This window comes from Melanotaenia boesemani, chromosome 5 (genome assembly GCF_017639745.1).
Source record: "Melanotaenia boesemani isolate fMelBoe1 chromosome 5, fMelBoe1.pri, whole genome shotgun sequence".
NCBI classification, from domain to species: Eukaryota; Metazoa; Chordata; class Actinopteri; order Atheriniformes; family Melanotaeniidae; genus Melanotaenia; species Melanotaenia boesemani.
Genome location: NC_055686.1, coordinates 32,420,409 through 32,437,890, shown reverse-complemented (window position 1 = coordinate 32,437,890; position 17,482 = coordinate 32,420,409). Strand labels below are relative to the sequence as shown.

General features: G+C 37.2%; 1 protein-coding gene across 1 annotated transcript; it reads right to left on the bottom strand.

The window, feature by feature from the left end:
• Window positions 1–724: 724 nt before the first annotated feature.
• Window positions 725–16,581, bottom strand: LOC121639873 (interleukin-13 receptor subunit alpha-1-like). Its single transcript, XM_041985454.1, has 10 exons — window positions 16,138–16,581; window positions 11,209–11,369; window positions 9,368–9,521; window positions 9,147–9,246; window positions 4,337–4,497; window positions 4,067–4,197; window positions 3,842–3,977; window positions 2,794–2,893; window positions 2,013–2,094; window positions 725–1,920 (listed from the first exon to the last, which is right to left on the bottom strand). The coding sequence occupies exons 1-10, from the start codon at window positions 16,202–16,204 to the stop codon at window positions 1,822–1,824; spliced, it is 1,191 nt and encodes a 396-aa protein (XP_041841388.1). The 5' UTR covers window positions 16,205–16,581; the 3' UTR covers window positions 725–1,821.
• Between the last annotated feature and the right edge of the window lie 901 nt (window positions 16,582–17,482).

The window sequence follows — 17,482 nt, the reverse complement described above, 5'->3', positions numbered from 1 at the left end:
TTTACAGGTTTATCTGAGACTGATATGAGATATCCAGGTAATTTAAATCCATGTGCTTTCAACGTCTGACAGTCTACCTAACAGTTTCTTCTCAGATGTACACTACCATTCTAAAGTTTGGGGTCACTTCCCTATTGAATCCCATGACAAAGTGACCCCAAACTTTTGAACGCTAGTGTACATTTCCACCTCCTACTATCCTGTGGGACTTCCTGATTTACACTGATAAACTGCTGCTGGTGGACCAACTGGACATCGGTGGCCGACAAACTACACAACTAAAACACAGGGTATGTATTACTGTGTATGTGAGCTCAAAAACATTACAGACACTGAGCCTGTTTTTACTAAACATGTTTAAACTCCCACATCCACTTTGAAAACCTCTCTCTTTGATTAAAGAAACTGTTGCAGCTCAACATTACCACAGATTAAAAAAAAACAAAAACACAAAACTATATATGTATAACTTATAACTTGTAAAACATGAAATAAAATTGGGAACTCAAGATTTAGGTTAGCATTTTAAATAAGGAAAGTGAGAAAAGTGGTTCATATCTTTGGGAAATTATAAAGTTAATGATTAATAATAGCATATAGTCTCTCTTAAATTAATGTTACAAAAACACACACATTCATACATTATATATATATATATATATATATATATATATAAATAACATGCATCAGAGGTCCATAATTGTTACTGGCAATAACCAACATCTTTAAGCTGGAATATGGTCTTTATTTCCTTTTAAACTGCGACTACAAAGAAATAACACATGTAAATACACCTTTGCAACACACACATCTGTTGTCTTACTATATGGTTAGCAGCAAAAACCACAAACAGACCAACAAGGCTGAAGTAAGTGCCACAAAGCAGAAGAAGAAGAGCTGCTCTCATTTTGAGGAAGGAAGAGCACATAACTGATGGTGTTGAAACATCAGTTGGACACTCTTCATCTGTGATAAGGCAACAATAAGACTGCACAAAGGCAACATACATAGTGCAAACACACACACTTGTAATTCATTTAATGTTTTCTCAGATATTTATACAAATCACAGTTCCCTTGAAAAGAGTTTGGAAGTTGCGTATGTGAAGACCACCAAGATTTTCCATCGTTACCTTGTGTGAGAAAACCCTGATTTCCATCCAAAGAATGGAACACAAAGAAAGTTAAAGGAAACTAGTGTAAGCCCAACACAGTCCTGGTCAGCCGGGACAACAGCTTCATTCTCTGTTACAATATCAACATTTACTTTTGTACAAATATTTATACTCCTATCCCACTGTTCAGAGGGAAACTTTAGCACACAGCCACATGAACAGGAATCATAAAATAGGTTATGTTCTATCGAGATCACAGTCACATTTCATTTGCTACTTTGAACAATTTAAGCACAGCTCATTTACAGAATCCAACCAAAGCATTCACCCCACCCTCGTCTTTCTTTTTGGTTATTATTGTCGTCTTTATGTCTGGGTCCACGGCAAGGCGGCTGATTTTAGGGGTGACATGTTCGTATCTCGTCCATGGAGAACTTCGTCAGCATGCATTTGCTCTCCCAAGGAAATCATTGTTTTTTTTGACAGCTTTTAATGGTTGAAGTCCTCTCCTGACTACAGTCCGGTCTGTACAGCACAGATTCCATGCAGCGAATTCCTGATTCGGAGCCAAGCCCGAAGCTTTTTTCCTGAAGGGGTAAGTGGGATAAATCCTTTCACCTTACTGCTACGTTAGTAAAAGTCCCTGATTGACTCAAGTTCAAGTCCAGCTGCACTGCAGATATTTTTATGAACATGTATGGTACATGTCAGAAATTTTCCTTGAAGGGGCTCTTTTTGGGTAAAAGAGTGATGTTTTTGGATTCACATGGTTCAGGCACAGGTGTGTACAGCGGTACCTGTACAGGCTGAAAAATAAAAATAAAAAGTGTAAGAAGTTTCTATGGAGACAGAACACGAAAAGAGAGCCTTGAAATTTTGATGCTTTTCTAAAACGAACCTTTTTAGCTGACTTTACACTCATCATTTCCTTAAAAAGGTCTGATGGTTCTGGGATCTCAGGACAGATTATTGATCTGTGCCTACAAACAGATGCAAATAAACAGCATGTTAGTAACAGAGAAACACTGAGGTAAAAAAGTTTCTTAGAAATGAAAAACACTTTTTGTTAAAATGATTGACTTGTTTGTAGACTCTGAAGTATATCATTTCACCCAGAGGCTTGCAAATAACTTGCATCATGTTCAGGTGTGCTTTCAGGATGCCAAAGCTTTCCTGGAAAAATGTTGTGGGGGAGGTGAGGGCACATCACTATTTCCCCGAGGAAGTCTAAATTTACTGGCATGTTCCCTCAGTACTACATTTCAGCATATGAATAAACAGTTGTACTCATGTACACTTATTTAGATTACTGGTTATAGAATAAACTAAAGCACTGTGTTAAACACCCACCAAGACCCATCAATCACATCAGGTAAGAGTGAAGTTGTGGGACACTGAATATTTAATAACTTTCAGCAGTTTTCCAGAAAATGTTGGGTTTGTAAAATGCTCTACCTTTTCAGAGAAACACTAGTCACTACCTGCACTTAGTGGTTTTTATTACAACAAGGACCCAAACCACTTGATTTGATCTCGGTAAAGTGTTTTTTCCACTGTTTATTAGTGTTCTACGTTACATGATCAGGCCTTGACCTACACCTCTTTCATACACAGATTGCTCTTGAGCAGTTTAATGTAGAACTTTCTGGGTGTTGGATGAAGATCTTCTTAACATGTACCTCTTGAAGCAGTAGAAGGACAGCATGATGCAGATGAAGAGGATAACAGGGATGACGATGGCGATGACAGTGGCTGTGCTGGTACAAGACACTTCGGCTTCTATGATAAAAAAGAAACAAATTCTCATCAGCTTTTAAAAAATGATTTCAGACTTATAGCTCAAGTCAGACTCTGAAAACCCAAACCTTCAAGGTATCTTTGCTCCTACATTTATAGATTCTGCTGAGTCATCCTATTTCCTCCAATTAAATTCAATAGTAAGTTGTAGCAGGATACAAAGAGGTCTAAATTAGGGAGAAACTAGAGTGTATGAAGCACGAAGGGATTTGCTTATTAGCATAGTGTCCACACCTGGTTGAGTCTGGTAAACAGGGTCATAGATAAACACAAAGAAGAAAAAAACAGGAATCCAATTAAAAAGTCTCATTGCACTTCAACCCCCAACAGATGGCGCACTTGTTCCATAACAAACCAGAGTACTTTCCAAATGTGGAACTATGTTACTATGACTACAAAACCACAATAATGCACCCTACCATGCCCCAGTAACAAACTGGCATAACTAAATTGTTATAATTTCTAGCATTTTAATTTCAGCAGTCTCTTCACTGTTACTTGTCACCTACTGGGAGCACTGGGATGTTTCATGAAATAAAAAACAAAGGATGTCCCTTAAAACTGAGGAACTCTATCAAAACTTTCATTATCTCATTGGTCTCTCCAGTTCACAAACACAGAAATAGTGTAATTAAAAGAAGAAGTGATGCATCGGTGGTGGCCAATCCCAGCCATGACAGAATAACTGAAGGCAAAGGTAGTATACAACCTGAACTGATGAGTTCAAATATTAGATTACATGCCAGTTTTCCCATGAAATACATGTCTTAGTAAAACGTAAATCATTTAATCACTTCTGTTTCATACAACTAACATGTTTAAAAAGCAAATATTTAACATAAAGTAGCTGAAGCAAATTTATTTAAATCTCATGTTGGTCTGTAAACACATCATGACAGAACAAGTAAGCATAAGAAGATGGACAGTTACCGTGAGTTTTGACAGGGCTGTTGTCACTGGAGACTTTAGGGCAGAATTTATTGGTCGTAACGTTGTACTGAAACTCGTACTTGCAGCATTTATTGTAGGGAATGTCCAAATGCCCTACATTCCTTGTGGTCATGTGCTGCTCAGAGGAAATAAGAAGGACTTAAAGCCACAGTGTTGTGTGTTAAAGCTTAGGACAGACATTTAGGAAATAAAACATTTACTTACTTTTTTTTCATTGCATTCTTTGTACCAGACACTATATGTCAATGTACAGTTTCTTGTAACCTCTGGAGGAGACCATGTTAGTTTGAGATAATCTCCCTTCTCTTTGATGGTCAACTCTGGCAAATCAAATCCTGGAGAGAATAAATAACATGAAAAAATTCTATATTTTACTGGTATTTGACAGCTAAATTTGAGAGTGAGCTAACATTTAATATATATTTCTACAGCTTTTATTGATACAAAAAAAATCTATTAGAAGTAGTAACAAACCAAGTTCAGGTTCAAAGGTGTTCATTTTATCTTCAGTTTCCACAACCACATACGTATATTGAAAATCCTCGCAGAGTTTCAGAAAACATGTCCACCTTTCTCCTCTGCTGTCCATGTTATCACATTGTTGTAAGTATCTGCTTTGGGTTATTCCACAATTCCTGAAATGACAAAACAAGCCACTGACAAGATGCTCATTTTCTTTCTCCATCCATCCATTCCTCCCTCCCTCCGCCCGTACGTCCGTCCATCCATCCATCCATCCATCCATCCATCCATCCATCCATCCATCCATCCATCCATCCATCCATCCATCCATCCATCCATCCATCCCACTCTCTTAATCCATTTCAGGACTGGTGGGGGGCTGTTGCTTATCACAGTTGCCATTGGCAAAGAGGTTCGGTACACCCTGGATAAGTCACCGGTCCATCACAGGACCAACACAGAGACAAATGACTACATAAGCACACACACACACACACTCCTTAGATATGCCTCAGAAAATATCACGAGACATATCTTGTCCTGAGCTTGACCAGTAATATGGTGAGATCACACCGTGTCATATGTCTCAAAATATTAGCATCTGACAGTATGAAGCCACTTGTAGAATTCTCATCCTACTCAACTGTTGTAATTAGACTCAACTTACCTCCATAAAGTAGTGTGCAGAGTTTCCTGGACTAAAAGCCTCACTCTGCAGCAGAGGAATTAATACTTCCCTCCATCACTGACTGAAGTAGGTGCCAATAAACTAAAGACACCAAACTATAACAATACTATTTTACAGCGCATTTTTTTGTACGTTTCATTGTGTTTGGGTTGCACGTAGAGAGATGGGCGGGCTTGACTGTGTCACTGATGAAAGGGGGGACCTGCAGAAAAATTGGGGAATCACTGAATTAACCCAAAAGGCATGTTTTTGGACTGAGGAGCTAGAGAACCCACAGAGACGATCATGTAAACTTCAACAGAAGCAAATCCGTGGCCTCTGTGCTGTTTTTTTCTTCATTCACAAACACAGAGATTCTGTAGTTCTCTCACGTGCTACTCGATGACATCTTGGCTAATGATCCAGGGTGGAATATTATGGGAAATTTTCAGCAGATGACTCATTAGATCACTCACAGGGGCTCTTTTTACGCCATGGTGTGTATACAGCTGCAGCTCAATGCTAAAATGTGTCAACACGAGGAACTTCAGTAAAATCTTGAAACAGTTTTAAAAGCTTAATGTTTTATGTGATTTTTAAAACATTTTGCTCATTTTTGTGGTCCTGGTTTAACTTAAAAACATTATTGTAAAGCCAAACATCACCCTTTATCCAAGGAGTTTTCATTTTATTCCTCAGTCCACCACACGTATTATTACTGTGTAGACAAAATTCTAGTACCTTCAGTGAAATCATGTGAATACTCAACCATAGTAATTTTGGACCACGCCCCTATTCTGATGGATCTGGAATTGTCTCCTAAACTAAAGCATTCTCAATGGCGACTTAACACAGAGCTGTTATCTTCAGATGCATTCTGTAAATTTAGAATCAGAGAAAATATTTTTTTATCTAAACCAATAGATCTGAATTACCTCCGCCTCCCTCTTGTGGGAGACTTTGAAAGCAGTATTGTGAGGTGTGATTATCTCATATAATGCTAGAATTAGTAAGCAGAGAAAAAAACAATGTGAGTTGCTTGAGGCTATTCAGCGCATTGACCGTCAGCACTCACGAACCCCTAATATTTTATTTTATTTATTTATTTTTATTTAACCTTTATTTATCCAGGAAGTCCCATTGACATTGAAAACCTCTTTTGCAAGGGAGTTCTGTTAATTTCCAGTCCTTTTGCAACATGTTGCATGAGGAAGGGGCAGAGAAGACAAAAGCCCTTTTTCCCAGTTCAGTGCAACAAATGATTTGACCACAAACCACACAAATCAACATATCAATCTTAGAACTGAAAGGCTCAAGCTCCAAACAGAATTTGATATAATCTCAACAAATAAGGCAGAGTTTCTCTTAAGATTTACCAAGAGCACACACTATGAACATGGAGACAAGTCCAGTAAACTACTTGCTATGCAACTGAAACACCTAGCCACTTCCCGATCCATTATCCAGATTCGCAAAACCCCTTCTATAGTGGTCTCAGATGAAAAAGAAACTAATGAGGTATTCTCTCAGTTTTACACAACTCTTTACAGATTGGAAGTTCCATCTGACACAACCGTAATGCACAACTTTTTAGATGAATTAGTCTTCCCTGTAATTGATGAAACACCCACTTGTCAACCTGAGGCTCCACTCTCTCTAAATGAAGTCTTAAACTACCTTTAATCAATGCAGATCGGTAAGACGCCCCGACCTAACGGTTTTTCTATTGAATTTCTAAAGAAATTCTTGGACCAACTTATTCCATTGATGCTAGATATGTTCAACGATTCTTTAGAAAAAGGGACCCTTCCTCCATTTTAAACTCTATTTCGCTGATTCCCAAACCCAATAAAAATCTAGAAGAGTGTAGCAGCTGGAGGCCGATTAGTTTGCTCAATTCTGATATTAAATTATTAGCTAAAATTCTTGCAAGCCACATGGACCCTTGCCTTCCCAAAATTCTTTCTGATGATCAAACTGGTTTTATAACATTGTAGATTACTAAACGTAATACTCTCCAAACCTAACACAACAGAACCCGAAATGGTTATTTCAATGGACGCAGAGAAGGCCTTTGACCGAGTGGAGTGGGAATATTTATTTTCTGTTCTCAACAAATTTGACTTTGGTCATAGATATATTTAATGGATTCGGCCATTATATAATAACCCCACAGCATGCGTTATTACCAACTCTACCCGGTCAACGCCATCTTTACTAACTCGGGGTTTGCCGCCAAGGATGCCCCCAATCACCTTTATTATTTGCTCTCGCTATTGAACTGCTGTCCCTTGCCCTTAAAAGCTCTCCTGCTTTTACTGGCATCATCAGAAATTGAATTGAACACAAGGTCTTGCTGTTTGCAGATGACCTTCTGCTGTACATTTCCCGCCCTACTGCCTGCATGAACGTGGTCTTACAGATTTACTAACATTTGAATCCTTCTCAGGCTATAAGTTAACATCAGTAAGAGTGAATGTTTCCCTCTCAATGACCTGTAAAACAGCTCCCAGCCCAAATGCTACCTTTCCATTTGATGCCCCCCTCTTTCTGCTTTTTAGGTGTTAATATCTCAGATAACTTTTCTTATATCTATAAAAACAATATTTTAAATTTGGTTACCCAAATTAAATCTGACCTCAAGCGCTGGAATGCTCTCCCTTTATCCCTTATAGGAAGAATCAACAGAATAAAAATTTAATGTAGTTCCAAGACTCTTGTTTCTTTTCCAGTGTTTACCGGTCTACCTTCCCAAATCTTTTTTTAAAGATCTCAACCAGCATATTTTATCTTTTATTTGGGTGGGAAATACTCCTAGAGCCAAATTCTCTACTTTGCAAAGATCAAAACAAAATGGCAGTCTTGCACTCCCCAAATTCCTAGCATATTATTGAGCTGCTAATATCCCCAAAATTTTCATGTGGTATAACCACCCCAAAACTGGTTGGTGTCAGATGGAATCATGGTCATGTGACAGCGTATCGTTAGCAACTCTGATTTGTGCCCCTCTTAGCTCTTATCCTTCAAATTACACTTTTAATCCTGTTATTTTAAAACGCTATAAAAATCTGGAGGCAGTTCAGGCCCAAATTTAAACTCTCCTCCGCTTCACTGCTGATGCCGATTGTGACAACCCTCTATTCTTACCTTCGCCTGTTGACCTAGCTTTTGCTTTATGGAGGGACAAAGGTATATTTTGCTTAAGACAGTTGTTTACTGGCAAGACTTTTGCCTCTTTTGACAGTCTTAAAACAAAATTTAATCTCCCACAATATCATTTATTTAGATATTTTCAAGTTCATAACTTTGTGCACCAAAATTTCTTAAACTTCCAATATTTACCACCTAACTTGCTCACCAAGACATTCTTTCCATTCCTACCGACATATCGCAAATTAATTTCTGTAGTTATGAGATTAATATCATCCATATCACCTCCCCTCGCAGTTAAGGACATTTGGGAACATGAATTGAACATTACCTTTGAAACTGACTGGTGGGAGAAAGTCTTAGAAAGGATAAACACCACTTCCCCTTGTGCTAGTCTGACACTAACACAATTTAAGGTTGTTCATAGAACACATCTCTCTAAAGTTGGACTCAAAAAATTATTCAACATGAGTCATAGGTGTGATAGGTGCTCTATTTCCTCGGCCAATCATACACAAATGTTCTTCTCTGGTCCAAAATTGGGTTTATTTTGGTCCTCTTTTTAATGACACATTATCAAAAGCTCCCAACCGACCTCTGATTCCCTACCCTTCTATCTCAATTTTTAGTGTTCCTGAAGATTTTGGTCATTTCACTAATAGGGAAAATAATATCACTGCTTTTGCGTCACTTGTAGCTCGCAGATGCATTTTACTTCGTTGGAAAGACTCAAAACCACCTTCCTCTAATTCTTGCCTGAAAGACCTAATGTCTTTTCTATATTTAGAAAAAATTAAATACACTACTGTTCCCATGTTAATTATTTAAAAAAAATTTTATGAAGGTTGTGCAGTTTTTCTATTTTGTATGTTCTTTACTTTTGGTAAAACCTTAATAAAAAAGCATGTGGAAAAAAAAAAGTCTAGCAACAGACAGCTGTTGTTGCACCACAATATGTGGTTTATAAGACCAACCAGAAAGGTTTTTTTACCCGTTATTCCTTACCTGTAGGAGAGCGTCAGTTTCTGAGATGGATCAACTGGGATCCAGGAACAGTCCAGTCCTCCGGGTTTAATAACACATTTGAAGTTCTTCACCAGCTTGGCTGCAGAGTACAGAAACAAAAATGTTACTTAACATAGGGCCGCACACCTGAATGCAGCATCACCATGGAAACAATGAGTTTAGCTGTTGTTTTATCAATGTTAAAGCTTCTCGCTGCTTACCGTATGGCTTTAGTGTAGAAATGGTTATGCTAGAAGGTTCACTTTCACTCCAACCACTGCATTTCTCGCTAAACGTTGTAATGTTGAGCTTCAACTGACTGGAGGACTTTGGCTGCATTAGATGTTTTGCTTCCAAAGTCAAACCTGTACATTGCTGAAAGACATAAAACATGTTTAATGAACCTGCTGCAGAAACAAACACATGAAATCAAGTCAGAGTTTCACATAGAGTACCTACAACTGACTCAGGAGAATGATTATGTTTAAACCTTGTTTCTTCTTCATGTGATTTTCCTTGTTTTACTTTGTCACAAACAGTGGGATGCGAAGAACAATGTCATTGCTCTTCTAGCCTAAAGAAAGTTTAATCCTGGATTTACTAAGCTGTGCAAATTAGCTTGTCGTAAATTAAAAATTGCACTGACGGAAGTGTCCAATTATGAGAGTGGCTACAGCCGATCTACAAACACGGGCACAACCAGTTTATTCTAATAATGGCCGAATCAACCAGGAGCAGCTCATATGATCAGAGCCTCAAACAAGCAGAGCTGCTGATAATCAGAAACCAGTTGTTCACCAGTGTCTCTCGCTCAGTGTTTTTATTGTTAATACTCAGAACATGTGAGGATGAATCTGATCATCTGTTCAGGTATATTTCAGATGCTCTCTTTGTCTTAAATAAAAGACTGCTTATTAGTGCCATAAGACTTTACTTTATCAGTTTACTACATTCAGACATGTCAGTGTCTTTATCTTTGTGGTCTACCTTTTATGCAACAAGCCTTGGCTAAGAAGCGACTTGTTTGTGCCTGTGCACATCTATCTTTTTGTGTAAGATGCGTAAGCTGTTTTGTGGATAGTTTATTCTTGATTTTCTGAAGATTAAATGTTACACAACTGACAAAAAAACAAAATTTACATTTCCAGATGTTGAGAAAACATCTAGTCCGGTGTGGTAAGACAATAACAGACAGACAGTGGCATTTCTGGTATTGAACCCTCTCAATGAGAAAACCAAGAACATGAGGATGAACAGTAACCTGCACTGTCTCATCCAGTTTCTCCCCCTCCCTCTCACAGGCTATGAGACCAGTTAATAATAAACAAGTGTGGGGAAAGAATGCAAATCTGATGTAAACATATTTGAGGCTCAGACAGAGTAGAATCACAGCCAGAGGCTTTTTTCAACTCTCAAAAAGAGGACCCTAATGTCGCACAAGAAAGACGACAGGAAATGCGTCTGAAGCGAGTGGATCTGTAAAACTGTGAATGATGCAGGTGTTCAGCCTGAATCAGGTGCAGTGTAACATGTAATTTAATTGCACTCTGTGCGATTTGCTAATGACAATGTTTAAATTGTGATTTCAATATAAAAATGATTAATCGTTTAGCCCTAACACAGGCAATCATTCCATGTATTTTAGTAAGCTGTGTAGGGAAATGGCAAAAGGTGGCTGAGCTGTATTTCAACCTTGGACTCGCCCATATTGTAGCTCTTCTTGTCCCCTTATGGGCACTGTTATTTCCAAATGTCATGTGGTCTGTTTCGGTACAGGTGACACACCAGTCCTGATCAGGTTGTTGTCTTCATTCATGAACAATTACAAACATCTGGTCAACTCCATGTGTATCGGTAGATTCGACACATCTGCCGATACCCAGAGTTTGTAAGAAAGATCTCGTGCGCACAAGAAACCAATATTTTAAATTTTTCTTCAGTGATCCCTTTCTGGCTCTGTAGAAGTCCGGTGGGCCATTGGGAGGAAATAAATGTGGCTAACTGGTTGATGCGATAATATAGCTGATGTTTTAAATTAATCCTCCACTTGAGAAAGACTTACCAGGTATGGCTTTGATTGCCCATCTTCATGACTCAGGTTATATATATTATATATGATTTCGCAACCCTCTGGCAGATCTTCAGATTGGCTCCAACTGACACTGTAAGTTAACTGGTCAGGCCAGTAGGATGACAGCCCTGTGGGAGCAGGAAGGCGACGATCTGTGGAGAAAATAACAGACAAACTTTCAGACCTAATGATCTTTTAACAGAATCATTAAAGGTTTTAATCAGATCCACATTCACTGACAGCTGACTGTTACTGGTCCAGTCATCTCTATTTACACAAATCAACACAGGTTGAACCAAAGTGCATCTCACTTGCTAGCTAACATTAACTCAGCTTCAACCTACACTGTAGGGTGACTGGAATAGTTTCTGAATTTCTATCTTTAATATTTGGGTGATCAGGACAACCTGTCTATTCACTGACTTAGGCAAAATTATACTTTGATAAATTTAGTCTCATCACTGAGTTTATTAACCTTCACAACTCTCTTTAATCCCCCCTGAAGAGTCTTTGTTTGCCACAAAAAAACACTTAAAACTTGGGATCCTCTTGTCTTACTGGCAGCACCGATATGATATATATATACATCAGCAAACTCTTTCCTACTTTCCTGTTGGGTTATAAATGGCTATAAATACAGTCGTTTTCACTCAGAAGGAACCCAATTTAGTTTTACCGTCCCATTAAAACTTCTTAACCTGAGGCACGGAAACTCTCCTGTGATCATGTTCGGCCCAGTATGAAGATCTTTAAACACTTTTTACAGCTATAGTGGAGCTATTTGTACATCTAGTTAGAAATTAGACATTAAAAGGAACGAAAAACAAGCTTGGAAGTTAATAAAAGGGGACAGTGAGAAACTGGAAAGTATGGGACGTTAAATTTGAACCAGGAAATCAGTTCAAATTTAATTTTAATTTTCCCATTTGGAAAAATTAAATAGATAAGTTTTCAGTATCAGATTCCCCACTTGGAAAGATGAGTAACCTCATCTCCAACTTCAGAATCCAACATGACTGCCCTTCACATACAAAGTGATGATAGCTGCAGAAAAATGTTTATTAGCAGCAATAATGCTATACTAATTTTCAGATATGCCTCAAGTTTAATTTCAGCAGACATATTGCATGATTTTGTGGTAAAAACTTTGCTCAAAAACCCTGTTGAATATAATCTGATAATAGTCTGTAATTTAGCAGGAGCAGTAAAAACTTTGAAAGTGATATTTGGGCTTTGATTCTGTCCATTAGTTTTTCATTAAATCTGTTACACAAACCGTTTTATTCAGTCTCTGTTATTAAATAAGTTGTTAATTACTGAGGGGGCGAGTCCTAATTATCTGGTATCTGTCGACATAGACAGCAGCATAAATATCAAGACTGACAATGTTAGACAGGGCTCTACAGTTACTAATAAGAGTATTTTATCTGGAGATCTTAAAATGATTCTGTTTTTCCTATTAGTCAGACATCGGAGCATTAAAGTAAACTATGATTCAACTGACAGAAACTGCTTTTGATAATCCAGAACTAACGTTAGGTGTCATGTTAAACTGGACGGCAACATGGATACATTTAGTGTCAGACTAACGACTGTTCACCTAAATGTGCAGTGTTTTTGTTGCTGGGAATAAAATCCAGTGTTTCCTCTGCCATGACAGCATGCCAAGAAATGCTCGTCCTTCCAGATTTCTTAAAATGTTGAAAAAAATAGTTTGATTCTCATCTGTTCTATTTACACATGCAAAGAAACAATGGCGAAGGGTCTTCTTCTGGTGTTTGCCTGGTTAAGTCTAATGTGTTTTAATCAGCTTGTATTGATTGGTCAGTGACCACAACTAAGAGCAAATCGTACTTAGCTTCCAACTTGCAATGGTAACATAACATCCAGATCAGATTTCCGACCTCAGAGGTGAGTTGAAAAGCAGCATAAAGGCAGATTTAAACTCGCGGGTAGTTCCAAGGAGGCCCAAAGCGCACCTCTTTTTTTTCTTTTTTTACATTTTTATTAAATTTTAAGTTAGACAAATACACATAACAAAAATCAAATACAAAAGACAATAAGGTCAATCATATGAAGCAGAAGAAAATTCAAACACTGCAATATAGTGAACATAACAAAAACATAGCTCAGGGGTACAACAGTGACACATATTATAGAGATGAATTCAGTTAATTATAAATGACTAAAGTTTGGATGGCCTTCAGATTTGTTAGTCCATTAAGTGCTTCAAAGTATCGTTTCAGATCATTCTTAAAGTGTTGAGTATTGGGTATCGTACGTGACTACTTACATTTATGTATATGATATTTAGCATACAAAATAAAAAAAGTTCAGAATGAATATATAGTCCTTTCCAACATCAGTCATATCGTAGAAAAATAAAATGTCTTTCTTTCTTAAACTTATTGTAGTACCAAATAAGTTATAACAAAAAAGTCCAATGTCAATCCAGAAAAACTTGACATGGACACAAAGAACAAGTGCATGACATTATCTGGTCATGAGTTACAAAAGGTACAGAATTCCTGGATCTCATTTCTGGATCTTTTAATACTGGGTTTGTAGGTGAATTATTTTAAAATTTGTTTGATTTTATTTGTGAAAAAAAAATTTATTATACCACCAAAATTGTCTAAAAATTAATGTCTTTAAAAATAGCATCCTAGAAAAAAAAATACAGCGGGATAAGGCAGGACAGTAACTCATATGTCTAAGGTATTTATTATTACATTTTTTTGTCCCTAATATTAGTTCTATTTAATGTAATTGCACAATTAAAATTTTCTGGATGAATAAAGCCAGTGTTTCCTTGTATTATTTTCAGGTAAACATCTGGTATAGCATCAAATATTATATAGTACTCTCACACTGAAAATGGTATTCCAAATTAAATTTGAAAATTTTAAAAAATGTAAAATTCTAAATCAGCTACCGTAGCTGACCGCACGCAGACACCGTGCAAGTATAAATCCACTTTAAGACTGCAGCAAGAACCCAGCAGAACCATTTTGTTTCACTGCCTGCATGAAAACTAGATACATACTAAGCTCTTATGTTTTTCTGAAAAAGTGGTCCAAACGCTGTCCATGACTGGTAAAAGTCATAGATCCACCTCTGCATTTGATTATGATATTTTGCAAATCTCAATAGAGTCCAGTTACCTCAAACTTATGTCCTATGACCCCATGTTCACCCTACATACTGCACAAGAAATTAACACATACAAACACAGCTTGATAACTACCTTGTGAAGTCTTTCTGCAAGTTTTCCAACCCATAACAGCCTTTCAGTCTTTTCTTTAATTACGGAAGGAAAACTGCAGCAAAGTAAGAAGTTTCATCTCCCATAAAACTCTTTTCCTCAACAGATTTAAAGGCCCCATATTATACAAAATTCACTTTCTAAAGGTTTTCTATGTGTCGTCATAGCCTGTGTATGAGGCCTAAAAAAGAAAATACTGTCTCCTCTCTCACTTACTTGCTCTACTTCCTAGATCTTTCCCTTTGTGACCTCACGAAGGGAAACAACCACTGCCCCCAGTAGTGGATACTGCTATTGACCAGTCCCCTCAGCTAGCTGAGCCTGCCCTCTAAAATCACAGAACGGGCCCCAGCAAAAGCCAGATCCTCTCCCAGAGAGGGGCGTGGACAGGCACCACTCATGAACAATTAAAGGTTCAGACACAGAAACAGCCCGTTCCCAGTAGAGCTCACTAGAGCCACATTTGGAATGGCTGAAATTATAGACCAAGGCAGATTTTGGGGTAATACGCTTTGAAAACAATGTTGTTGGACCTCTGAAACCCATATGAAACTGGTGAGAAAACGTATACTATGGGACCTTTAATTCAAGTCTCATTAGGCTATGCTCCTGTAAAAATCTACTTTACTTTGCCCACATTTACAAAAAAGAAATTAAGCTCAGTTATTATCCAAACTTGATTTTTATTTTTATTTTTAATAGCACAATTAATGACCAAATTAGCAGCATCGTTTGGGTATGATATATATATATATATATATATATATATATATATATATATATATATATATATATATATAAGATGATTGATATATACCCATATATATAAAACCAGGTATTTGATCACTTAAAAAAAAGCCATTACCTTATGTCTTCTCAATGAAACAACTTAATTGTTGATGTGTTTCCAGACCTCTGCTGGTAAAACACAATCTACGACTATCATTTAACATTTAACATTTAACATTTAACAGCCTCTACTACCATTTAATTAATTATAATTAATTTATTACAAAATTTGTGGCAGTAAATCTGCCCGAGTCATCTCTAACATCTGGTTTGGGTATTACAAACCCAAAGCAGGCTTTTTTTGTGACTGTTTCAAATTTTACCAATTTCAGTTTTGTTGACTGTCATCTCAACTATGTTTTAAAAAATATTATTGTCTATTGTTATAAAAAAAAATAAATAAAAAAAATCAAAGAAACATTTTTCTGTAGTTTTTTTTTCTTATGCGAACTTTAAATTAAGCCCAGGGTGGTTGCCTCAATCCAGGGCAAAAAAAAAAAAAAAAAAAAACATTTATAAGTAAGTAAGTAAGTAAACAGAGTGAGCTAATAATAATAATAATAATAATAATAATAAAAGAAGAGGTGGAAATGTTTAATTGCATAAGTATGGGGATGTCACAATCAAAGATGAGCCATTGATTCCTAGTAAACGAGGGAAAACCTGGAGGTCTGAGCAGGAAGCAACTTCAACAGAAACTGGGAGGGTGCCAGTCCACTGGCCTGCTTTAAAATGCCAAATAGCCATTTTAATATAACGTCACACTACACGCAATTAACCAATATTAACTGAGTTTACTTAATAGAACAGATTAATTGTAACTGCCTACACGATGTCAGGTGATGAATAAAATAAAGAGTCTTTACCTGCTTCACAGCTGATCATGTCGTTAAAAACTATTAAAACCACCAAAAACCCCTGAGCAGCCAACATGTTGTCCTCTTAAGCCTTTGTCGCTTCACGAGCCCGCTCTTTAAATCCAAAAGGGAGTTTTTTTTATTTATTTTTTATAAATGACCGCAAACGGTGGGAAAGGCAGTTGGCACACTATCCAGTTAAAACGGAAAGCAGAACAATTTACAACCATAAAAAGTGGCAAGCAGAAGTGAGCCCAGTCACTTAAACCGCTGGGAGGAGCGGGCGGAGCGGGGCCGGGAGTGGGAGGTCTGGAATGTCAAGTCGCTCCTGCAGGTAGCAAAACGCCACATACGGAGCTCAAAGGTTCAACCCCTCAAATAAAAAAAATAAATAAATAAAAAAAGAGAGAGAGACAAGGGAGGCTTCGTCTGGCTAGTTAGCTGTACAGAATCAATCACGCATGCGTCTGATCTGGACTGGCGAACCGCAAATGTCCATCCATTCTTCCAGGAAGTCGTCAGTCTCCAAACGAGTCTGTGAATCATTAAGCTGATTATGAGAATGTTAATGGACTTCTGCAACAAACAAACACGAAGTGGAAGAGCAGTGTAAGCTTCTCTGTGTGTGTGTGTTTCTGTGCGTATCCTTTCTCTTGAGTCCAGTATGTCATTGTATTTTCCACAATGAAGCACATGACCATCTTTCAACTGTATTTATAAGAGAAAACAACATGTTTTCATGAACTATTCTGACTTTGTTATCATTCTTTCTGCATGTTTGTGTCCATAGATAACATCAGATTTAATCAGATCTTAAAGCCCATTTTACTTTCTTTTACAGGCTTTATAAACTTCTTGTAGCACGCTATATTGAAGGCCAAATGCAAATAATCCTGATGACAGCTTAAAACTAAATGCTTTATTTCTTTATACAACTTCAGCTGTATTTATGATGACAGGTGAACAAAATCTGGCTTGTAATATTCCTGCAGGGCAACAGATTCTTGTTCTGCTGACAACTTTGTTTGGATATAATCTGTTCTTTTATGCATACATTTCAGAACATTTGTTTTAACTTTTTGTTTTACTTCTGTGGAAGAGTTTACCTGGCAATCTCAACACCCCGCCAAAGTTTAGGCTCCCATTTCCCAAAAAATTTAGATGTAAATAAAAACTGAATGTAATGATTTCGAAATCTTATCAATTCATATTTTTATTCCCAGAAGAACAAAAACAACTTAGCAGATGTTAAAAATATGAGCTGATTAATATACACTGTAGACGGTGGGATTGTCAAAGTCTTTACAATTTTAGGTTGTAGAACATTTTAGAAAATGTTCCACAATTTTTAGAG

What these genes read in the sequence shown, in the direction of transcription:
- LOC121639873 (XM_041985454.1), bottom strand. Translation starts at nt 16,204, where the DNA reads ATGTTGGCTGCTCAGGGGTTTTTGGTGGTTTTAATAGTTTTTAACGAC. An exon ending in GGCAATCAAAGCCATACCTG is followed by an intron (nt 9,522 to 11,208) that starts GTAAGTCTTTCT and finishes TATGTCTTTCAG; the next exon opens with CAATGTACAGGTTTGACTTT. An exon ending in CAGCCCTGTCAAAACTCACG is followed by an intron (nt 2,894 to 3,841) that starts GTAACTGTCCAT and finishes TTTTTATCATAG; the next exon opens with AAGCCGAAGTGTCTTGTACC.